Here is an 18,800-nt window from a genome sequence, read left to right as displayed (position 1 = left end):
ACCCAAGGATATTAATGTTTAGAACATTGATGGATTTGATTCTAAAAAACAACTTTATTGTGTTTGATAACCAATTGTTTAAGCAAAAGACTGGAGTTGCAATGGGGCCGGCATGTGCCCCCCTGTTTGCTAACATTGTGTTAACCCAATGTGAAATGATACAAGTTTTCAATAGTGAGTTGTTTAAGTATTGCAAATTCTACGAATGATTTTTGGATGACATTTTAATATTTTGGGATGGTACACAAGCTACTTGACAGTTTTTTGAACACTTGAATGTTAGCACCACTTTCTTATCATTTAAATTGGAGACTACCTTGGACACTACTCAATTTTTGGATATAAGTAAAGACAAAAACAATAAGTGTTTCAGCTCAACATTGTATAGAAAACCCACTTACTCTAACACTCTCCTGCATTTTGGCAGTTGTCACCCTTCACACCAAAAAAGATCTTTGGTGAAGGGGCAGGGTATGAGGTTAGCTAGGATGGTGAGTGAAGTGGAAGTTTTTGTTGATGAAATAGAGAAACTTAAGGGAATATTATTAAGAAGAGGGTACCCCCATGAGTTTATTGAGCCTATATTGCAGGAAGTCATAAATAAGAGAAGAGAGGGGCACGTTACACCATTCCGAGGGGCAAATGTTAATGACCCCAATAGACACACTGAGAGAGTATTAAACACAAATACGGTAGTTAAAAAAGGAGATGTGTTTCCAGGGGCTATGACTTTAACCTTTAGTCCCCTATTTTATGACATTAAAAAGTCATTAATAATAATTAGTGTATTTTGACGAATGAACTAGAACACAAAGAGAAGGTGGGTGAAAAACCACTGGCTATTTCCCAATAAGAGCTAGGGGTTGATGAGAAAATGTGGGCGATGTACACCATGCGCTCATATTTTGGAAAATGATAGCATCCACATTATGGGTTATGGAGTAGTAAAGTTGAGACAAAAACTTAATTGCCTCAGTAAATGTTTGGTCTATACAGCAATCTGTCAAGAATGTGGTCAGTTTTATTTAGGAAAAACAAATAATGCCCTAAATATGCATATTTATCAGCATGTCTATGATATACGCAGAGGCAATTTAAACAGCGCCTTAGCTAGGCATGTTTTTGAATGCAGCGGTCATGCCTTTAAATTTGCTGGGTTGGAGCAAATAGTCAACAAGGATGGTAGGGGAGGGCCAAAAGAGAGGTTTTTGGAATATAGAGAGTTGCTATGGCAGCTGAGGTGCAATGCCACAGCTTCACCAGGACTTAATGAGACAGTCTCAATTGTAAGCCTATTAAAATTAAGGTCTGAATTCCACATCTAGTATATAATATACTAGTTTAATTATTTGCTAATGACCTTTACTTAGGTATGTTTCTAATACATAAACACATGTACACACAGTTAGCAGGAAGTCATTATATTTATCTATTTATTTATATATTTATATATTCATATATATATATATATATATATATATATATATATATATATATATATCATCATATTTATTACTATTTATAATAAATAATTGTTTTAGTTAGTATATTATGAGGTTTATTAATGTGTTTTATTTTAATGGTGTCAGATAAGAGATATATATTTATTTATTTTAACAGGTGCATAGATTTTTCATTCCCATTTGAGCCAATGAGAATTGCTTACTTGATCAGGTGATGGGGCGGTGCCTATTTAAGTATTGTATAATGTGTGCCTACTGTTTCTGACGAAGGCAATGGTTTAAGGCCGACGAAAGTGCTAAAATAAAGTTGTTTGCTGTGGTATTTCCAGTTTGGTTCCTGTTTCACTGTGCTTATCAATTTGGGAATTTGTGCATTGTACTTGGTGGTTTTAATTAATAAAATGGTTGCAATGGCAATTTTGGAATGGTTTACTTGGCAGGAGTCTTCAGAAAAAGTGAAGATATCATATAATCCTTTCAGACAGTCATGTCTTGAAAATACAGTTGTCTTTGCACTGAAGTTTGAAAAACCTTCCAAAGCTTTAATTCTGTAATCTACTAAATATGATAAAGCAAGGCGCATGGCAGTCTTTCAGATTTCAAAGAACAGAACTTAATAGTTCATGCAGTCAAACTGTAAATAAATGACTGAACTAAAGTGTCCAGTGAGACTTCTATATGATTATGCCATATCAATCTTAAGCAAAACAGAAACTATTAATAATATAAAGAAAGGGTTGTACAGCAAAGGATTAAGGCATTCTCAAAACATGTTATACTAAGCTGCACTGCAGAAGGACAGAACAGTGAATTTCATTGTACAGAAACTGCAAGTGGTTTATTTGTAATGAGCAGAACACAAGAAATGTGTAATGAAAGTTTGAGTCCTGCTATAGCAAGACACAAACCACTGCAACCAAAATAACTAAATTCCAAAAAAAAAATGCAACCACAAATGGTCACAATACAAAACATCACACAATCTAAATATACATTGTTTTTATGAGGGATGGGGGCATCTATGCTCACACATTCTACAAAGCAGGTTCTCTGCTTTGCACTTTTGTCTCTAAGTGTACTACTTCTGTGTTGCACAAACTCAAAAGGGAAAAGTGGCAAAGTGAAGAAATAATTCATCTATTTACTCTGAGTCACATGACCTTACTGATAGAATTATACTATGCTGACCACAGAGTTACAGCCAACACAATGATGCATCAAGAATCTGAGACTTTGCTTACACGCGTGATAATTTATATGTCAAAAAAACTAAACAAAATAGAATGTAGATTACCAAGTGGCAAAGGTAAATTTGATGACATGTTTTCTGATCTAGCACAGAGGAAGTTAATTTTAGTCCCAGTAAAATACAAGTTTCTATCTCCAGCAAGAAAAAGGGAATGTAAACCTAGACAACTACACTTTAACAAATCTACGACAACCCCATATCTACCCATGCTAAAACCAGAAAGAAATGTAATCATCTACATCAGTTAATAAAGTCTCAGCTTTCAACAAATTGAAACTCAGCAACACAATACAACACTCTATTATGACATTGGAAATGCATCCTCATAATCCACCATGGACGACAAAATATCACATCCTTTTAATATTGCATAACACACAAAATGAATATGAGCTGGCAAAAATGTAAGATGGACATCTAGCATCTCTTCAGTTTGCACTAGTCTAAAATGTAATTATCTGATTGGCTTAAAAAGTAAATTTTTTTTTCATCCACTAGAAGACTCATTCTATGGAAGCTATGAGTGCTTCAGTTTGCACCATTCTGATTAATTCAAATGCCTGAAAAGATGCATGATTAACCAGACTTGTCATATGCAGGTTTCACATTACACAGCCCGCTTTGATATAAATGTAGACATGGTCGGCCATAACAAACATGATGACAACAAACTCCATGTTTGTTATCCTTACCGAGCAGCACAGCTTTAAGAATAAACACTCCTCCTTTCAAAAGACAGCTTTACTAATTAACATTTCAATGAATACTTAAAAAAATATATATGAAATAACTATTGTAATCATTCCAGCATGTTAGGCTTCATTGACATTTACTGTGCTTTCTCTTTCAGACAGTATGTAAATGTGAATTTACAGCTAATAACTTAAAACTGAAACGTATAACTTTTATTTCAGGTACTAGCATGCTACAATTCTTTGTAAGGGACAGATAATGTAATGTTTACAGAATGTTATAGACAAAGCGTACAGACAGATGTAAGTACTAGAGATTTATAGGTATCAGTACCTTCATACCAGGTTCACTCCATCCCCACACACTGAATGAAACATCAGGAGAGGGGTAAAGTAATTTCATAGTTTGTATTGTATAAAACCAATCAAGGACCAAAACTGCCTATTACATAATCTGTAATGAGTAAGTACCTGGTCTAAATTTCAATGTAATGAACTTTTCATTAAGTTTTTAAATGTTGCCAGTGAAGCTGGCTTTGCTAACAGCAATAGTTAACAACTATAAATATCTACTCACTTCTTGTGTTTTTATATAATTACTAGGAGAAATGTTTTGCACTTGGAATGTTAAGTGTGTGAATAGAAGTATGTGCGTGTCTGTAGAGGCATGAATGAAACCAGATGAATTTGTGAGTGTGTGTGTGTGTGTGTGTGTGTGTGTGTGTGTGTGTGTGTGTGTGTGTGTGTGTGTGTGTGTGTGTGTGTGCGCGCGTGTGCGTGCATGTAGGTGAGTGTGTCTATATGTCCAATTAATTAGAGGGACTTTATCTATTATTGTAACTTTATGATTTGGTGGAGCTTTCCTCCCTGCGCCTCTGCTAAAAAAGGGCACTCACTCAATCGGACTTTTCTGGTTAACAAATGTCAAATAAGTAAATAATAAATGAATAAAACATTTTGTTTGATAGTGGGTGGATGGGTTTGTGTGTGTGTGTTGATATGCATAGGAATGTTTGGGAGTGAGTTCATGTATATGAATTGGTTCTTAAGTGTATGTATATGAGTACAGAATGTGACTTTCCCAAGTGATGCATGAGCTATGAAGATAAACACTATAGCTTTCATATGTCTAATAGCACTAGTGTTAGGAAAGTGTGATTCAAGGATATGCTAATGAGCCAATAATAAGATGTTTCCTATTGTATTCAAAGCTGTTCCTGAATCACATTTTCTCATGATCACTTAAATTGACCTACCTGCAGTAGGCACTTTATATAAATGGTGAGATTCTTTCTAAATCCTAGGTTACATTATAAGCCTTACAATTTATAAAGGCAAATAAAGTCAACTATTACATTAAATGGATAATAAGAAAGTAAACGGAGCTCAGGAACAAACCAAGGCTGAAAACAATATTCCACATACAGCAGCATAAACTTAAATATATTGATGAATCAAACAGGAATACGAATAGGATCCAACATAAAGCTTTAATGACAAGCACTTTCACCCTTCTGGGCTTCCTCAGGCAAACATGATTTTTTTAAAAGGGGACAGCTTAAATACTTTAATTCATATGACATAATTTCCTGTATTATATCAAAAGCCGTACATTCTTTAAGTAACAAAGTCACATTTATATATATTTTGTACAATTATAATTAAAAACTAAACATTTATTAAAATCGACCATAAAATAAATATGTGCATATATATATATATATATATATATATATATATATATATATATATATATATATATATATATATATATATATATATATATATATATATATATATATATATAAAACCTTATAACATTATTTAATTTGCAATTTCCTTCCTTTTAACATAGGTCACATAGAGACCTTATCATTTAGACCCGGTTTCTTGTCTGCCCTAAGTCTTATAATCCACTTCACCTCACATTTTTCTGTAAAATTCCTAACATCTCCACCTCTTTGGCCAGGTATATTAATATATATTACTAAAAACTTAAACACATGATCTTCTGATGTTTCAGTAACATGCTTAGAAAGGGCATTCTTACAGGATCTAGTCTGAATATTGTATAGGTGTTCTCTGATCCTATATTTCAATTTCCTGTCAGTTTTGCTGACATAGAATGCCAGACATAATGTACATGTAGCCAAATATACAACATGTTCGGAGTCACATGTCACTGTGGTCTTAAATTCATACTTCTGAGAGCTCAGTGGGTGTATAAAGGAAGCACTACTATCTATATAATGGCAAAAATTACATCTATTACAAGGCATAGTACAAAAACAATTCATATGTGGACTAGTCATCCTATCAACTGATGGATAACATAGAAGTCTGTGTAAATTCATCCTGTTCTTATATGTGAAATGTGGTATAGTTCCAACTATATTCCTAATACTTGAATCAACAGTTTCTAACCTTTCTAAACCAGACTGACCAACCTATCTACTGTTGAATTACTCATCTAAAATTCTCATCTCTGAACCCACTCTTTCACTAACTTATCTTATCCATATTTCTTTATTTCTATTTTTTCTAGATACTACCATGCTTCCTCTCCTCACACTCCATACTAGTACTGCATTTTTTTTTAAATGACTCATATCACTACTACACACATTACCTAACAACCCCTCCATATATTTTCATTATCTTCCTTTATTATCTATATCAACACGTTTACTAACTTCTTTCTTTCAACTAATACTCTTTAGCAACACATAAATGTACCTTCTTATTAACTATTCTAAGCCTATTAAAATCATACGTTACCTTCATTATGTACTCATAAGTGACAGACTCCCTGTTAGTAAATGTTTAAAATGTATAAATATGTTTTTTTTTTCTTTTTTGTTGTTTATGTTAACATTGTTTAAACTGTGTGGAGCTTTTCTCCCCGGGCCTCTACTGAAAATGGACATATATCCAGCTAGACTTGCCCGGTCAACAAATGTAAAATAAAATAAAAATTTAAAAAACAGTTAAAATATCCCAGTGTTTGATAAAAATATTCTTGATCATATTAACATCTTGTGTATAATACAATACAACTTTCATTTCAGTACATGTTGGATCACTCATAGAGTCGTTCTCAATATTAGCTAAGACATTCCTATCCATAAAGAATGGTGCCACTTGGTTTTTCCTGAGTATATCTAACCCATCTATACCTTCCAAAATCTCTTTTAAACTATATGACCTGTGAAGTAATCTATTTTGTAGCTCAGCTAACTCACCTTTATATGTTTCATTACTAGACTTAAGTCGAGATATCCTCATAGCTTGTCCTTTAATTATGTTCCGAAAGACAAAATCAGAATGCATGCTATTTCTATGTAGCAAAGCATTTTTATGACAGGGTTTCCTATAAACACCTGTGTTAAGTAAACCATTATCCAACCTCTCTATATATACATCTAAATATGGTATTTTTGTACGTGACATATTCATAGTAAACTTAAAGAATGAGGTTAGAGTATTAATCTCATTGAAAAAGGTGTCTAGTCCATCCTTATTACCTGTCCAATTAAAAAAGAGGTCATCTAAGAAATGAGTACAGAATATAACATTCTGCTTGTAGCTAGGTAAAGCAAACAGCTTGTAGTTCTCCCAATCTCCCATCACTAGCTTGGCGTAGCTATTGGCACATGAAGTACCCAAAGCTACGCCATCTTTTTATATGTATACTGTCCCATTAAACATGAACACATTGTTATTAAGTACTACTTCCAACAAAGAGCACAAAACTTCAACCTGTGGAGGAGAGTATTTACCATACAAACTTAAACACCTGTGTATGCTCTCCAGGCCTTCGATGCTGGGAGTCACTGTGAATAATGATTGAACATCTAGATTGACCAGCTGATATGTCATATCAATAGGATATTTATTACTGCATTCATATAACATAATAAGGAACTGTTTAGTATCCTTTAAAATGTGATTATATGTATTAACTACGGGTCTCAAAAAATGTTCAACATATAAAGACATAGGTTCAGTGGCCCATCCCCGACCTGCTACTATCAGTCAAAAGGGCGGTCGTTTGGGATTTGTATGGACCTTGGGGAGGCCCTGTATGATGGGCAGAAGGGAATATTCAACCTGAAAGAACTTGAACAGGTCTTCACTTATAAGACTACTGGTAAAAAGATGGGATATTATTTGAGATAAATTCAAAATACATCTCTTTACATCATTCAAACTAATAACAGAATAAAAAGTAGTATAATTTAACATATCAGTCATACTAGACATTTTTCTATGCTAGTTTTTTTTTATTTAAATAGTTATTTGAAATTCAATACGCAGGTATGCAAGAATATAAGGAAATTAGAAAACGTTTAAAAAGGGAAAGTTCTAGGCCTTTAGAATACCAGATAAGAGCACCAGAATTCTTAATTGAGGGAATGTTTATTGGCATTTCCAGATCTCAAACAAATGTAGTCTGTAGTATGAAGTATGAATACCATAGGTCTTGCTAAAATGGGTACTACAGTAGACTCCCTCTTAGCCAGCCTTTTTTTAACCGGCCTCCTCTTTAAACAGACATCTAATTTCTGCCATAGGCCTAGCAAAAGACAACAGAGAAGAACAACACATCTGCCTCCTCTGGGCTAAATAATGACAGACATTTGAGTTTTAGACTTCATATTCATTAGAAAAATGAACACAAGTCATGCTATTCTTACTGGTTTATAACATATAAAAGGTATTGTGTATGCTTTTTCTGATTAACCAGCCATTCGTTTATCCAGCCTAAGTTTCTGTCCCAGCAAGACCGGATAAGAGGGAGTCTACTGTGTTCCCTTATAGGAACATTTAAGTTCCCTGAATCTAAAGAGCTCTCTGTCAGTATTTGGAAAAAAAGATGCAAACTCTTAAGACAACAGCACAAGTTCTTCATAATTCCTGTAAATAAATGCCACAGTCATACTTTCACCATGCAGGACATAGGAAAGCGAAATTATTTTATATTGACAGTTTGAATATGTACAACACTCAGTAAGGCAAAAACACAAAGCTAATAAGGGACAGTACCCCTGGAATAATAGCGCAGTTCATGCCAGCACTTGTAAAAGAGCTTATATGGTAGCTTAACTTAGGTGCTTGTTCTAGTCCTGGTTTAAATGACCATGTTTCTATATTACCAGCTCAGAAGTTAAGAGCCCTGTTATAAAAATTCACAATATCAGTAGAGGCTTTATTCTGTTTGTTGGTTAAAACAATTGTTATGGGAAAGTTTGATATATTTATATATGTATATTTATAATATATATAAACATAAAAAGGAAATGTGACTTTAAGTTTTTAATTAAGAATAGATAGCATTTTTAGCTAGCCAATGTGAACATTTGATTTTGTTTTTTGCCATTTGGTTTTCAACCAATGAAATTAATTATTTGATTATTTAAGGTTTTTTGATGTTAATTAATTTTATTCTGATGAAGTTTCCTGCAGTGAAGCAAAAGTGCTTAATCTATATTAAAACACTCTTTTACAAGTGTTGGCGTGAACCGTGCTATTATTCCAGGGGTACGGTCCCTTATTGGCTTTGTGTTTTTGCCTTACTGAGTGTTGCACATATTTGATGTTGGTGGTATGCTCAGTGTTTTTCACCAGGTTACTGGTTATATTGACAAGTGTTAAATGTTCATGGGCAGAACTGACAACAGATCAGCAGGTAATAAAGAAAGATTAACGGATACAGCAGTGGCAACCTATAGTATCTAAAATCACTTTGTGTATTTGGATGAATCTGTACAAAGATCTTCCTTGTAAGTTAAATCAAAGTGGAAAGAGATAATGATGATGATGATGATGAAAGAGCAAGGTACATCAAGAAATAAGGAGAGAGTAGGATTTTGGGATACAAGTCCTTAAGGAAAATATCAACAACCATACAGAATATTCTATTTATAAAGAAACAGAAAGCATTCTAAGAACTAAGCCAACAAGGGAATGGAGAAAAGAGAATTAACCAATAGGGATGAGTGAAACTAGATGTAGAAAAAATACACAAGAGGTACTGGAATTTAATGGAGAAAATTAGCAAAGGAAACAAGATATTGGAAAGCAGGGAGAATTAATAGAGTGACATGAGGTCAAGCAGAACTTTGGACTGAAGGTTAGAGACTGCCTTCCCAACAAGGGAATGCTAACATAGTATAGGCAAAGATAAAGGATTAGGGGAGTGCTAAGTGAAAGACCAGCTTTTGCAGAGTCTTTAGTTGAGACTAGAACTGAAATTGCTGTTAAAAAGTTGTAATCAGTAGAGTAAATATTGCATAACTGTAAGAATAAATCCGAAGAGATTTTTAGAAAAGATTGGAAACAGTGACTGGAAAAGCAATTTACAGAGAAACAATGGGAGGACATATGTATTGCTCCCACATACACAGCAAAGTCCAGAAAGATCTTTTCAGTGTATTTATTTCAGTAAGAGATATGCTGGGCCAATATGAAGCAAACATATGTAGTTAGGTGAATCTGTACAAAGATCTTCCCGTTTTATTTGAGTAAGAGATAAAACTGATCCACAATAAAGTACGGGAAGGAATACATTTTACCCCTAACTAGCTATGAGCCAGACCTCAAAAGGACTTGGGCATGGATTAACACATCATGCTTAACATTAACTCCACACCTGAGTCCAAAACCCAAGGCTCTGTTAGTCTTCATTCAGTAAGTATTAATGGGAACAGCTGGAGTTTTATACCCATTTCCAACAGGGGAATTGGGTTCACTTCAACAAATTACTTCAGTGTTATACACTGGCTAAGGTCAGTAATTTGGAGCACTGAGGCATCTGTGTGGCCCATTGAAGTTAATGGGATGTTTCAGTGAAGTAACAGTACTACCCACCATCTTTTTGTGGGACTTGATAGGGTAGGCAGTACCTGTAGGAAACCAGACTGTTAGCTGTATCAAGTTCCCCATGCACAGACAGCGGTACTGAACTGTGGGGGAGGCAGAGGACAGCAGTTATGTCCATTTGGATGGTGTGTGAACTGTCCTCAAACATCACTGAGGAGGCCTGACAAAGACATTTCTCTTAGAAATAGAAGAAATTATCTGGTATGTTAGTAGCCTCTCATATGTATCTACTGCCATGTGCAGACAGAATGTAGGCATTGCTCTACACAGATGGGGCTGCTGTGAAGGATGAACTCCTATGCTTGCACCTCCACCTCTGTGGCACCTCTGATACATTAAGCTCATTCCCTGCCTACAATAGCTGAGCTGCCATACAGGTGGAACTGTGGCACTGGATAATGTTGACTAGATCAGGCAGATCCAATGAGCCATCAGATAAGTTTGTGCTATGCTAGATGTAAGTATTGGAAATTCATTACCATCGCAAGCTTTGGAATTTCATTAACTGCTCCTGACATAGCAAAATACTGAACTGGGTGCACTCACCCCTCCCCGATGTCTGATGTCATTCATATGGGCAGGAAGGTATTGCAGGTTTGAGAATGGCAGAAGTGCACAGATGATAAATGATCTTCTGTGGTTTAAATTAATAACATATGAGTCACCTCCCTTTCCTAATGTTGTATCCTCAGTTTTTTATCTTTCTCTTCTTTCTCAGAATTCTATTATGATATGGTATTTATAATGCAGATGTACGTTTTCTTAACTTTTAACCAAATGACAAAATAAAAAGACATTATGCCCTGGAAATACAGACATACTGTTTAATAAACGTAGAGTTTAGAGGGGTTTGAATAAGTTCAGTACAGCTGACTCAGTGAAATTCATCTCTGCCATACTGTTTCTAGTTTACTGTTATCATAGCCCTGGAGAATTGCACTGACTATCCTGTAGCCGAAGACTATAACTGATTTTTAAGGAACAATTAGTAAAATACAGGACAGAGACCATAGCTTATACATTTCAGGAATGCAGGAACAAAACATGTATCATGTAAGGAGATCTGGACATAAAATAGCTCTGTACTTACGAAATGATGGTGTTGAAGAAGTTATTCGCTCTGCAAAAAGCAGGTAACAGAGCTGTTAGTTTGTTAGTAATAAATACTTTCTGACAGAAATGTTATGTCTTCTAGTAAAATCAGAATGAATCTCATGAAAAAATGTACATACTTATAGCAGTCAAACAACTTCACACTAGATACAAACCTGCACGTGCAAATACTGTACATTAAATGCTTTCTTAACAAGAAAGTCCTGTCATTAGAAACAGTTTCATTTTTATGTTCTGCATATTTTGAAAGTTTGCATTTACAGCATTCTCTGTCTTGCTTCATGCTAGGATCATACTCAGTGATGATGCACTGCTCGTGACTTCCCCTCTTGAACTGCTACCCTACAACCCCACCTCCATCCTGACTGTGGTGATATTTCATCCAGCTAGTCTTAGCTTTACGTTTCACAGGAAACAAAAGGTCAGGGAGCTCTGATTTAATACAGAGAGATTACCCTGATAAAGTACCAGTTCATAAGTGTTGACTACTATGGATCCAAGAGACCCATTCCCAACATTCAGTATCTGAGGAACACTCCCTCTGAAAGTAGCTTGTATTTATTTTTAAAATACATCATCTGTTTTAGTGTCTGTTTTGCCACAGCATTCTTATGCACCAGCACCTAGGATGCCAGAAAGTAAGTCACATTCTGAGCATGTGACCTCAGCACCCCAGCCAATCACTTCTGCTATGTGCACGCATCTTTATGGATGAGCAAGAATGGCTGCACACACACACACACACACACACACACACACACACACATGCACACGCACACGCACACACACACACCAGTGGGGAATTAGGAGCAGTGAAAAGCTTGAAGTGGTTCATATCTGGAAGAAATGTGGCTCATCACTACAATCGTCCATGAAAAAGTAGGTCATATTTAACATGTATGCCTATAGCAGTACTGTTTACTAATGGCTGTTTTAAAGGATACTGAAACTTGATAACTTGCATACAAGCTTCATGACCAGTACTGGGGATTAAACACACTTTTCATTAGAATGGCAATGGACTCTGTAACAATATATGTAACAGAATGTGCCACCTGTGTGTGGCTGGTGTGTATAGCACAGGAATAGCTGCATGAGTTATACATATCATTTACAGGTATAGCTACAGTGCTTGTGGACATGGCCAGATCCAGCACTAAGCTTCCAAAGCAGCTGCTTAGAGCCCAGTGCTGGCTGGATGGTCCTATCATACAACAATAATTAAAAAAAAAAAATGTTTTCTTACATCATTAAAAAAAAAACAATGCTTTCCTTGGTGTCCAAACAAAGAACAAATGCTGCTGCTTTAAGATTTTCTGCTTGATATGCAACAGCTCCATCTTTTTCATTGGCAGATGCTTTCAGTTTTTAAACCAATGAGACTGAAGCAGGCACACACAGCAAATGTCAAACTTTGCATGAAGTCGTGCGAGATTCATAGCAGAATGGGTAGGTGCTTGTATTTGATACAAGAACATTTGTATGGCATCATGGATTTTTTTTAATTTTTTTTTTTGTTTGTAAAGCCTTAGGAACATTTCGCTTTGCTAACAATGCACTATAGGAGAGTAACTGACTTGTATTTTCCTGTTTTTTGTCTGTTAAGCCAGCAACTTTTAAAATCAGCAGTATTAAAATAATAATAAGAAACTGTCCCTGATTTGGGACGTGTATCCTTTCTTATTTTTAACTGCGGTGGCGGTGCTGCGGTAGCGTTGTCGCCTCACAGTAAGATGCTGTTCGGTTCGATTCTCAGCTAGAATATCTTCTTTATGGAGACATGCGTGAATGGGCGTACCTTTGTTGAAGGTTGTGCGTCAGAGCTGGCAACTCGGTACGTGAAAATCTACTGCCAATCATTAGCGGACCGGAGTTCTGCTGTGGCGACCCCTAACCGGGAAAAGCCGAAAGACACAATCCTTTCTTATTTTTGATTTTGTACCAGAGCTGGGTGACAAAAGGTTGAGACCTACGTCAGACATATAACTATCAACCTTCCAGTCCCCAAAATGTGGAGCGCTGTCTCTCATAAGATATAATAAATGGGCAAAATGTGGAACATTTACTAGCAGCTTACTAACAGTTTCAACTAGTAAGCTCATGGGATGGTTAAAATGTTGATTTAAACTTAAAAAAGTTGCTATGATGAAAAAATATGATTAACTATGGAGATTAGTGACAAACCTTCTCAGTTTGAAACAGTGAGGAACATGGACTTTTTTAAAATGCTCCTCATAATGAGGTTCATTTAAGATGTACTGTGAGATCTACTTGAAACATAAATGAACTAGATCAGAATATCCCTGCCAGGCCTTGGTGGTGCAGTGTTACAATGACTATACAGAACCCTTGTCATGGAATTCGGATGTGATATAATAGCTGATTAGAATACTCAAAATGCAGTGCTTTACAATTACATAATATGTCTAATTTGCAATTATTTCAAACTAAAGAGATGCAAACCAGTTTTCAAACACTGATATTCTATACCAGTTTTCTTAAACTGACATAGAAAAATGTTTTTCATTTCTACATTCTCAGTAAAAAAATAATAGTATGAAAGACACTTGTGAAAAACCTCTGTCATATGGGAGATGGGCACAATTATTCACTGAAGAAACTGAAAAAAAATTTTGAAGGCTAGTTTTTCAAGTAAAAAACAAATCTGTTTTAAGTAAAAAAAATGCTGAGTTGATAGCAAAACAAAATAGTATTATTTCTGAGAGAAATGTGGTGAGTCAGTGGCATCCAGTTACTGATAAAATCTTTCGCATTTGTGTGGGTATATGTGTGTCATGCAACGAGCTGTTATGTGCCCCAGATGAATTAATGATTTTCTATATTTGCCCAGGTGCTGCCATGCTGGTAGGTACCCTGTTCAGGTAAAGTTCCTCTGCCTTGTGCTCATTGAACTGAGGGATAGGCAAAAAATAAAGAAGTAAATTACCTTACAAAATGCCAGAGATGGCTGAAACAGTGTTATGTCATCAAGAACTGATTTGCATATATCCCATGGACCTCCACTACAGGACGTTTAATGTATTACACAGTAAAGACTCTAGCTTTGCTGGGTGTTCCTTGCCGTTTTTTTTAATTGTTTGACTGTATGACATTTTTACCCTTTGTGACATATATATATATATATATATATATATATACACACACACACACACACACACACACACACACACACACACACACACACGCACACACACACACACACACACACACACACACACACACACATATATATATATATATATATATATATATATATATATATATATACACAGAGAAAGAGAGCACACACAGACAAGCACCATATATAAGAAAGGGCATGGGTGTCTGTACCTTTACTTTGGTACCCAGACAAAATTATTTCGTTTGTTGACATTAAATATGAATGTTATTAGTGCACCAAATGTGCCCTTTTGGCAAGCTGTTTTGGATACTTAAAGAATTTCCACATATTTTACTGTAGTAATGGTTATTCCCAGTTGGCAATCATTAGCATATATGGTTATCCATGTACTATTTCTCACTTTTATATTTGAGATACATAACCCAAAAAGATCTGTTCCTAGCACTAAGCCCTGTGGGACATCACTCATAACCCCAGCAGGGTAGACAGGTACACCCCACCCCACCCCAAATGGTTGTGTCCCATTTCTTAACCAGTGTTTTACCCACTGTACTACAAAATGATTCAAAAATCAAGTCTTTCAGTTTTCAATTATTCTTTAGAATAATGTTGAACTCCCTACTGAATGCAAGAGTGTTTTTCTTGACTTGCAAGTTGGTGGGTTTTAGAAAAGAATATGAGAGAAAAAAAGTATGTACTACTGACTGATGCATCTTTATTAATTAAAGGATGAAAATGCCTTTGACTGAAAAACCATTTCACCTCTGAAACATGAAATCAGTATACTTCTCTCTCATATTGTAAAAATAGGATGTTCCACATTTGACTGTTTGCAACACATTGCATTAGCTTCTGCTCCACACAGATCTTCTAACATGCAGAGAGAATTGTGGATACATATTTATAGAACTGATATTGAGGAATGGGTTTTTGATCTCCACACAAGATCTTAGGGTTTTAGGGACATATTTTTACTCTCAGAAGCATATGCAAAAATATGTGCAGCTTTCTAATAGCTGTTAAAAGTTGACACAGGAAGTTGCATCCTATATGTTAATAGTTGCTCTCCCCTCTTCTAAGGTCACATGATGTTGCATCTATTTTGGGTCACCAGTGATAAACTGTCAAATTTTGAGTTGACCTAGTTTGTAGAAGAACTTCTTAAAGTGGATTGACCATTTTCTTTGTGTAGCAATTTTAAACATACCATTGAAGTTTGACATAACCTCCTTACCTTTCACAATAGTGACTTATATAGTTCCAAATGCAAGAAGTGTGGGACTTTTGCTTATTTATTCTATCATTTTTTTATTTATTATAAGGATTACTCCCACAAAACTGCCATAACATCATGAAAGATTGTACCCATAATGTTGAGCTGAAAACTGACATAACAGCATGAACCCATAATGCCTCACTACCTAAATTAATGCATAAGCCACTGTATTTCGTACTAAATGCATTAGCAGGGGTTTCTTACTTCCCAGAAAACAGGTCGTTCTCTGCATCTTGCTGGTGGATGAACTCAGTCTGAAAATGAACATATCTGAAGATGTAATAGTGAAACCACAATATCAAGAAAAGATGCTCATACTGGGACAGACCAGTAAGTTTACTAGTATAATACTGAAAAATAATATAGCAATAACCCACGCCTGTGTGTGGGTAATGCTCGATTTACCCACGGTTGGTGTGGTTTGGTCACGAGGGCGAAGCCCGAGTGGCCAAACAAAGCCAACCGTGGGTAAATCCAGCATTACCCACACCCAGAAGTGGATTATTGCTATTATACAATGACATTATTTAAGAAGAAAAACAATTTATTTTCTTAAATAATGGCATTGTAGAATGCCTCCTTGCTGCCCTTCCACAGCTGTCTGGTATTCTGCGGCAGTTCTGATGTACTGCGCTTGCGTATGCCTATGCAGTACATCAGAGCTGTGGGCAAAAGCAAAGGAGAAAGCAAGATCTCCGTTGCTTTTTACAAACTGTCTCACTATGTTAAAGGAGTTTAACATAGCGAGACAGCTTTTAAAAAAGCAACGGAGATTCTCCATTGCTTTTTTTAAAGCTGTCTCGCTATGTTAAACTCGTTTAACATAGCGAGACAGTGTGAAGCAATGGAGCTCTTGCGCTCTCCGTTGCTGTAAAAAAAAAAGAGTTATAGTAATGGAAAAAATCCGGGTGACCGGACCTTTTTCCATTACTATAACTCTGATTTACAACTTGCATGCTGACCAATCAGCATGCACGTTTTTGAATATTAATGGGGGGGTCATTGTATAATGAGGGATGTTCATCGTGTTTCACTGTTGCAGTCATTACACTTGGGTTATCCTGCTGGCAAGCTACCCACAGTCGGCCTGAATTCCAAAGTCTAGGTCCGGCGTCGGTTGCTGTCACCTCTTCCCTGACGTCAGTGCACCAGGGGTATAAAAGATGCAGCCGACGCCATTTTCTTCAGTCTTTCTTGCCGTGCGGTGCCTGAAGCAAAAGCAGTTCACAAGTGCCGGTCAGCCGACTCCTGAGATTTTCGAATTTGAATTTCATATCCAAAGTCTTCAATAAAGCTAAGTACCCCATTGGGGAAACTTTTTCTTGCTCCAGACCGATGTCAGTAAAAGTTAACAATTGTATCTTTTGTGGGAAGCAAATACCTCATAAGGATTTTCATTCTTATTGTATTCCTTGCCTAGTCCCTGACCACGACGTTGCTAGTTGTCGGTTTTGTGCTAGATTCAACCAACGCACTATTAAGCGTCGGTTCAATTTTGCTTTACATTATTTTGGCCGAAGGTTTAACTATATAATGCCGTCGGAACAACCGATGACCGGAGTTCATAAAAAGCGCAAAGACAAAGAAAAGGACAGGCATCTGAGGTCCAAAACTGACGACGAAGCCTCTTCTAGGCCAGTCGCCGGTTCTCAGTGAGGTGCTTTTGCAGACCCTGATGCCTGCTACCTCAGAGCCACAGGCCACTGACGACTCCCACATGGAGCCAGCTAGGCCTCTGGATACTCTAGGTATTGGACACTCAGAAACTATTCCCTCAGATGGGTCCGGAGCCGCTGAGCAGGCATCGGCTTCTGAGGGTGTTTTCAGACCTACACAGTTATATGTAAAGCCTACTTCAGCTTCCAAAGCAAAGACTAAAGCAGTTCTAAAGACAAAGAAACAAGTACAGCATTCTCCTGGACAGATTTCTATGCCTAAACAACAGATGCTCAAAATGGCCGAAGACCTAATTACCTTGCTCAGGGGTTCCCACCCCCCTCCTGACAAGAGGCCTAGGCAAGAGATAGAATATGAATCTTCAGATCAGGTTTCCATTTCCTCTGACTCCTCTTCTGAACAGGAATACTCTCTTCCTCCTTATGAGGATGCTGATGCTGAAGAATCTATCCCGTCAGCCTCTCCGCCTGAGGATTTTTCTTTTGGGGAAATCCTGCATACCATAAGGGAGCACTTCCACTGGGAGAGCCAAGACTACTCAGAATCTAAGAAAAGGGTAACAGGTTTTCTTTTATTACCTCAGCACAGGCCTCTGGCTATTCCTCCTGTGTTAGACATTGTAGATGATGTATTTTCAGAGTCCGGCCTCTCTCCTGACTCTTTACCCCCTGCCCCTATTAAACCAGACAGATACTACAGGGTTCCAGATTCAAATAAATTTCTTTATAAAAACCTTGCTGCTGACCCAGAAACTATTTCTCAGGGTCCCAAAGGGGTCAAGGCTTCTACTGCAAAAAACCCTATCCCCTCTGATAAGGTTTCAAGGGCGCTAGACAGATGGGGAAAAAAGGTTTACACTTCTGCTACTTTGGCTGTCAGGGCTTTAAATTGTCAATTTCATATGCTTAAATATCAGCAATACTTAATGTCACTGCTAAAACAGAAAATGTTGTCAACTTCTGATTGTGCAGAAAATAAGGAAATGCAGGATTTATTGCATGCAACTGATCAAGTGGGAAAGCATACATTGCAATGTGGTTTTGATTCTCTGGAGGCCTCTTGCAGGTCTGCAGTTACAGGTTCTGTCATTAGGAGTCATGCTTGGTTAAAGGAACAGAATCTGCCTGATCATGTTAAAGCAACATTATTAGATGCTCCATTACATCATGACACCTTATTTGGTGTTAAAGCAGAGGAGGTGTTGAAGAAAATGGAGGACAAAGTGAAATCTATGCAAACAGTAAAGGATTTCTTACAGGTACAGCCACCCAGATTTAGCAGGAACTCGCCTACAAAGAATTGGTCC

General features: G+C 36.5%; 1 protein-coding gene across 1 annotated transcript in view; it reads right to left on the bottom strand.

The window, feature by feature from the left end:
• Positions 1–11,335: 11,335 nt before the first annotated feature.
• The window catches only part of LOC122802118 (B- and T-lymphocyte attenuator-like), a 157,891-nt gene continuing 150,426 nt past the window's right edge, over positions 11,336–18,800 (bottom strand). The window contains exon 4 of the mRNA XM_044071801.1: positions 11,336–11,406. Within this exon, the coding sequence (XP_043927736.1) occupies positions 11,336–11,406 (71 nt within the window). The remainder of the gene's footprint in view (positions 11,407–18,800) is intronic.

Source organism: Protopterus annectens, chromosome 5.part0, assembly GCF_019279795.1.
Source record: "Protopterus annectens isolate FY-2018-M chromosome 5.part0, PAN1.0, whole genome shotgun sequence".
In the NCBI taxonomy this organism is placed as follows: Eukaryota; Metazoa; Chordata; order Ceratodontiformes; family Protopteridae; genus Protopterus; species Protopterus annectens.
The sequence above is the reverse complement of the archived record's forward strand: the minus strand, read 5'-3'. Positions and strand labels throughout refer to the sequence as shown.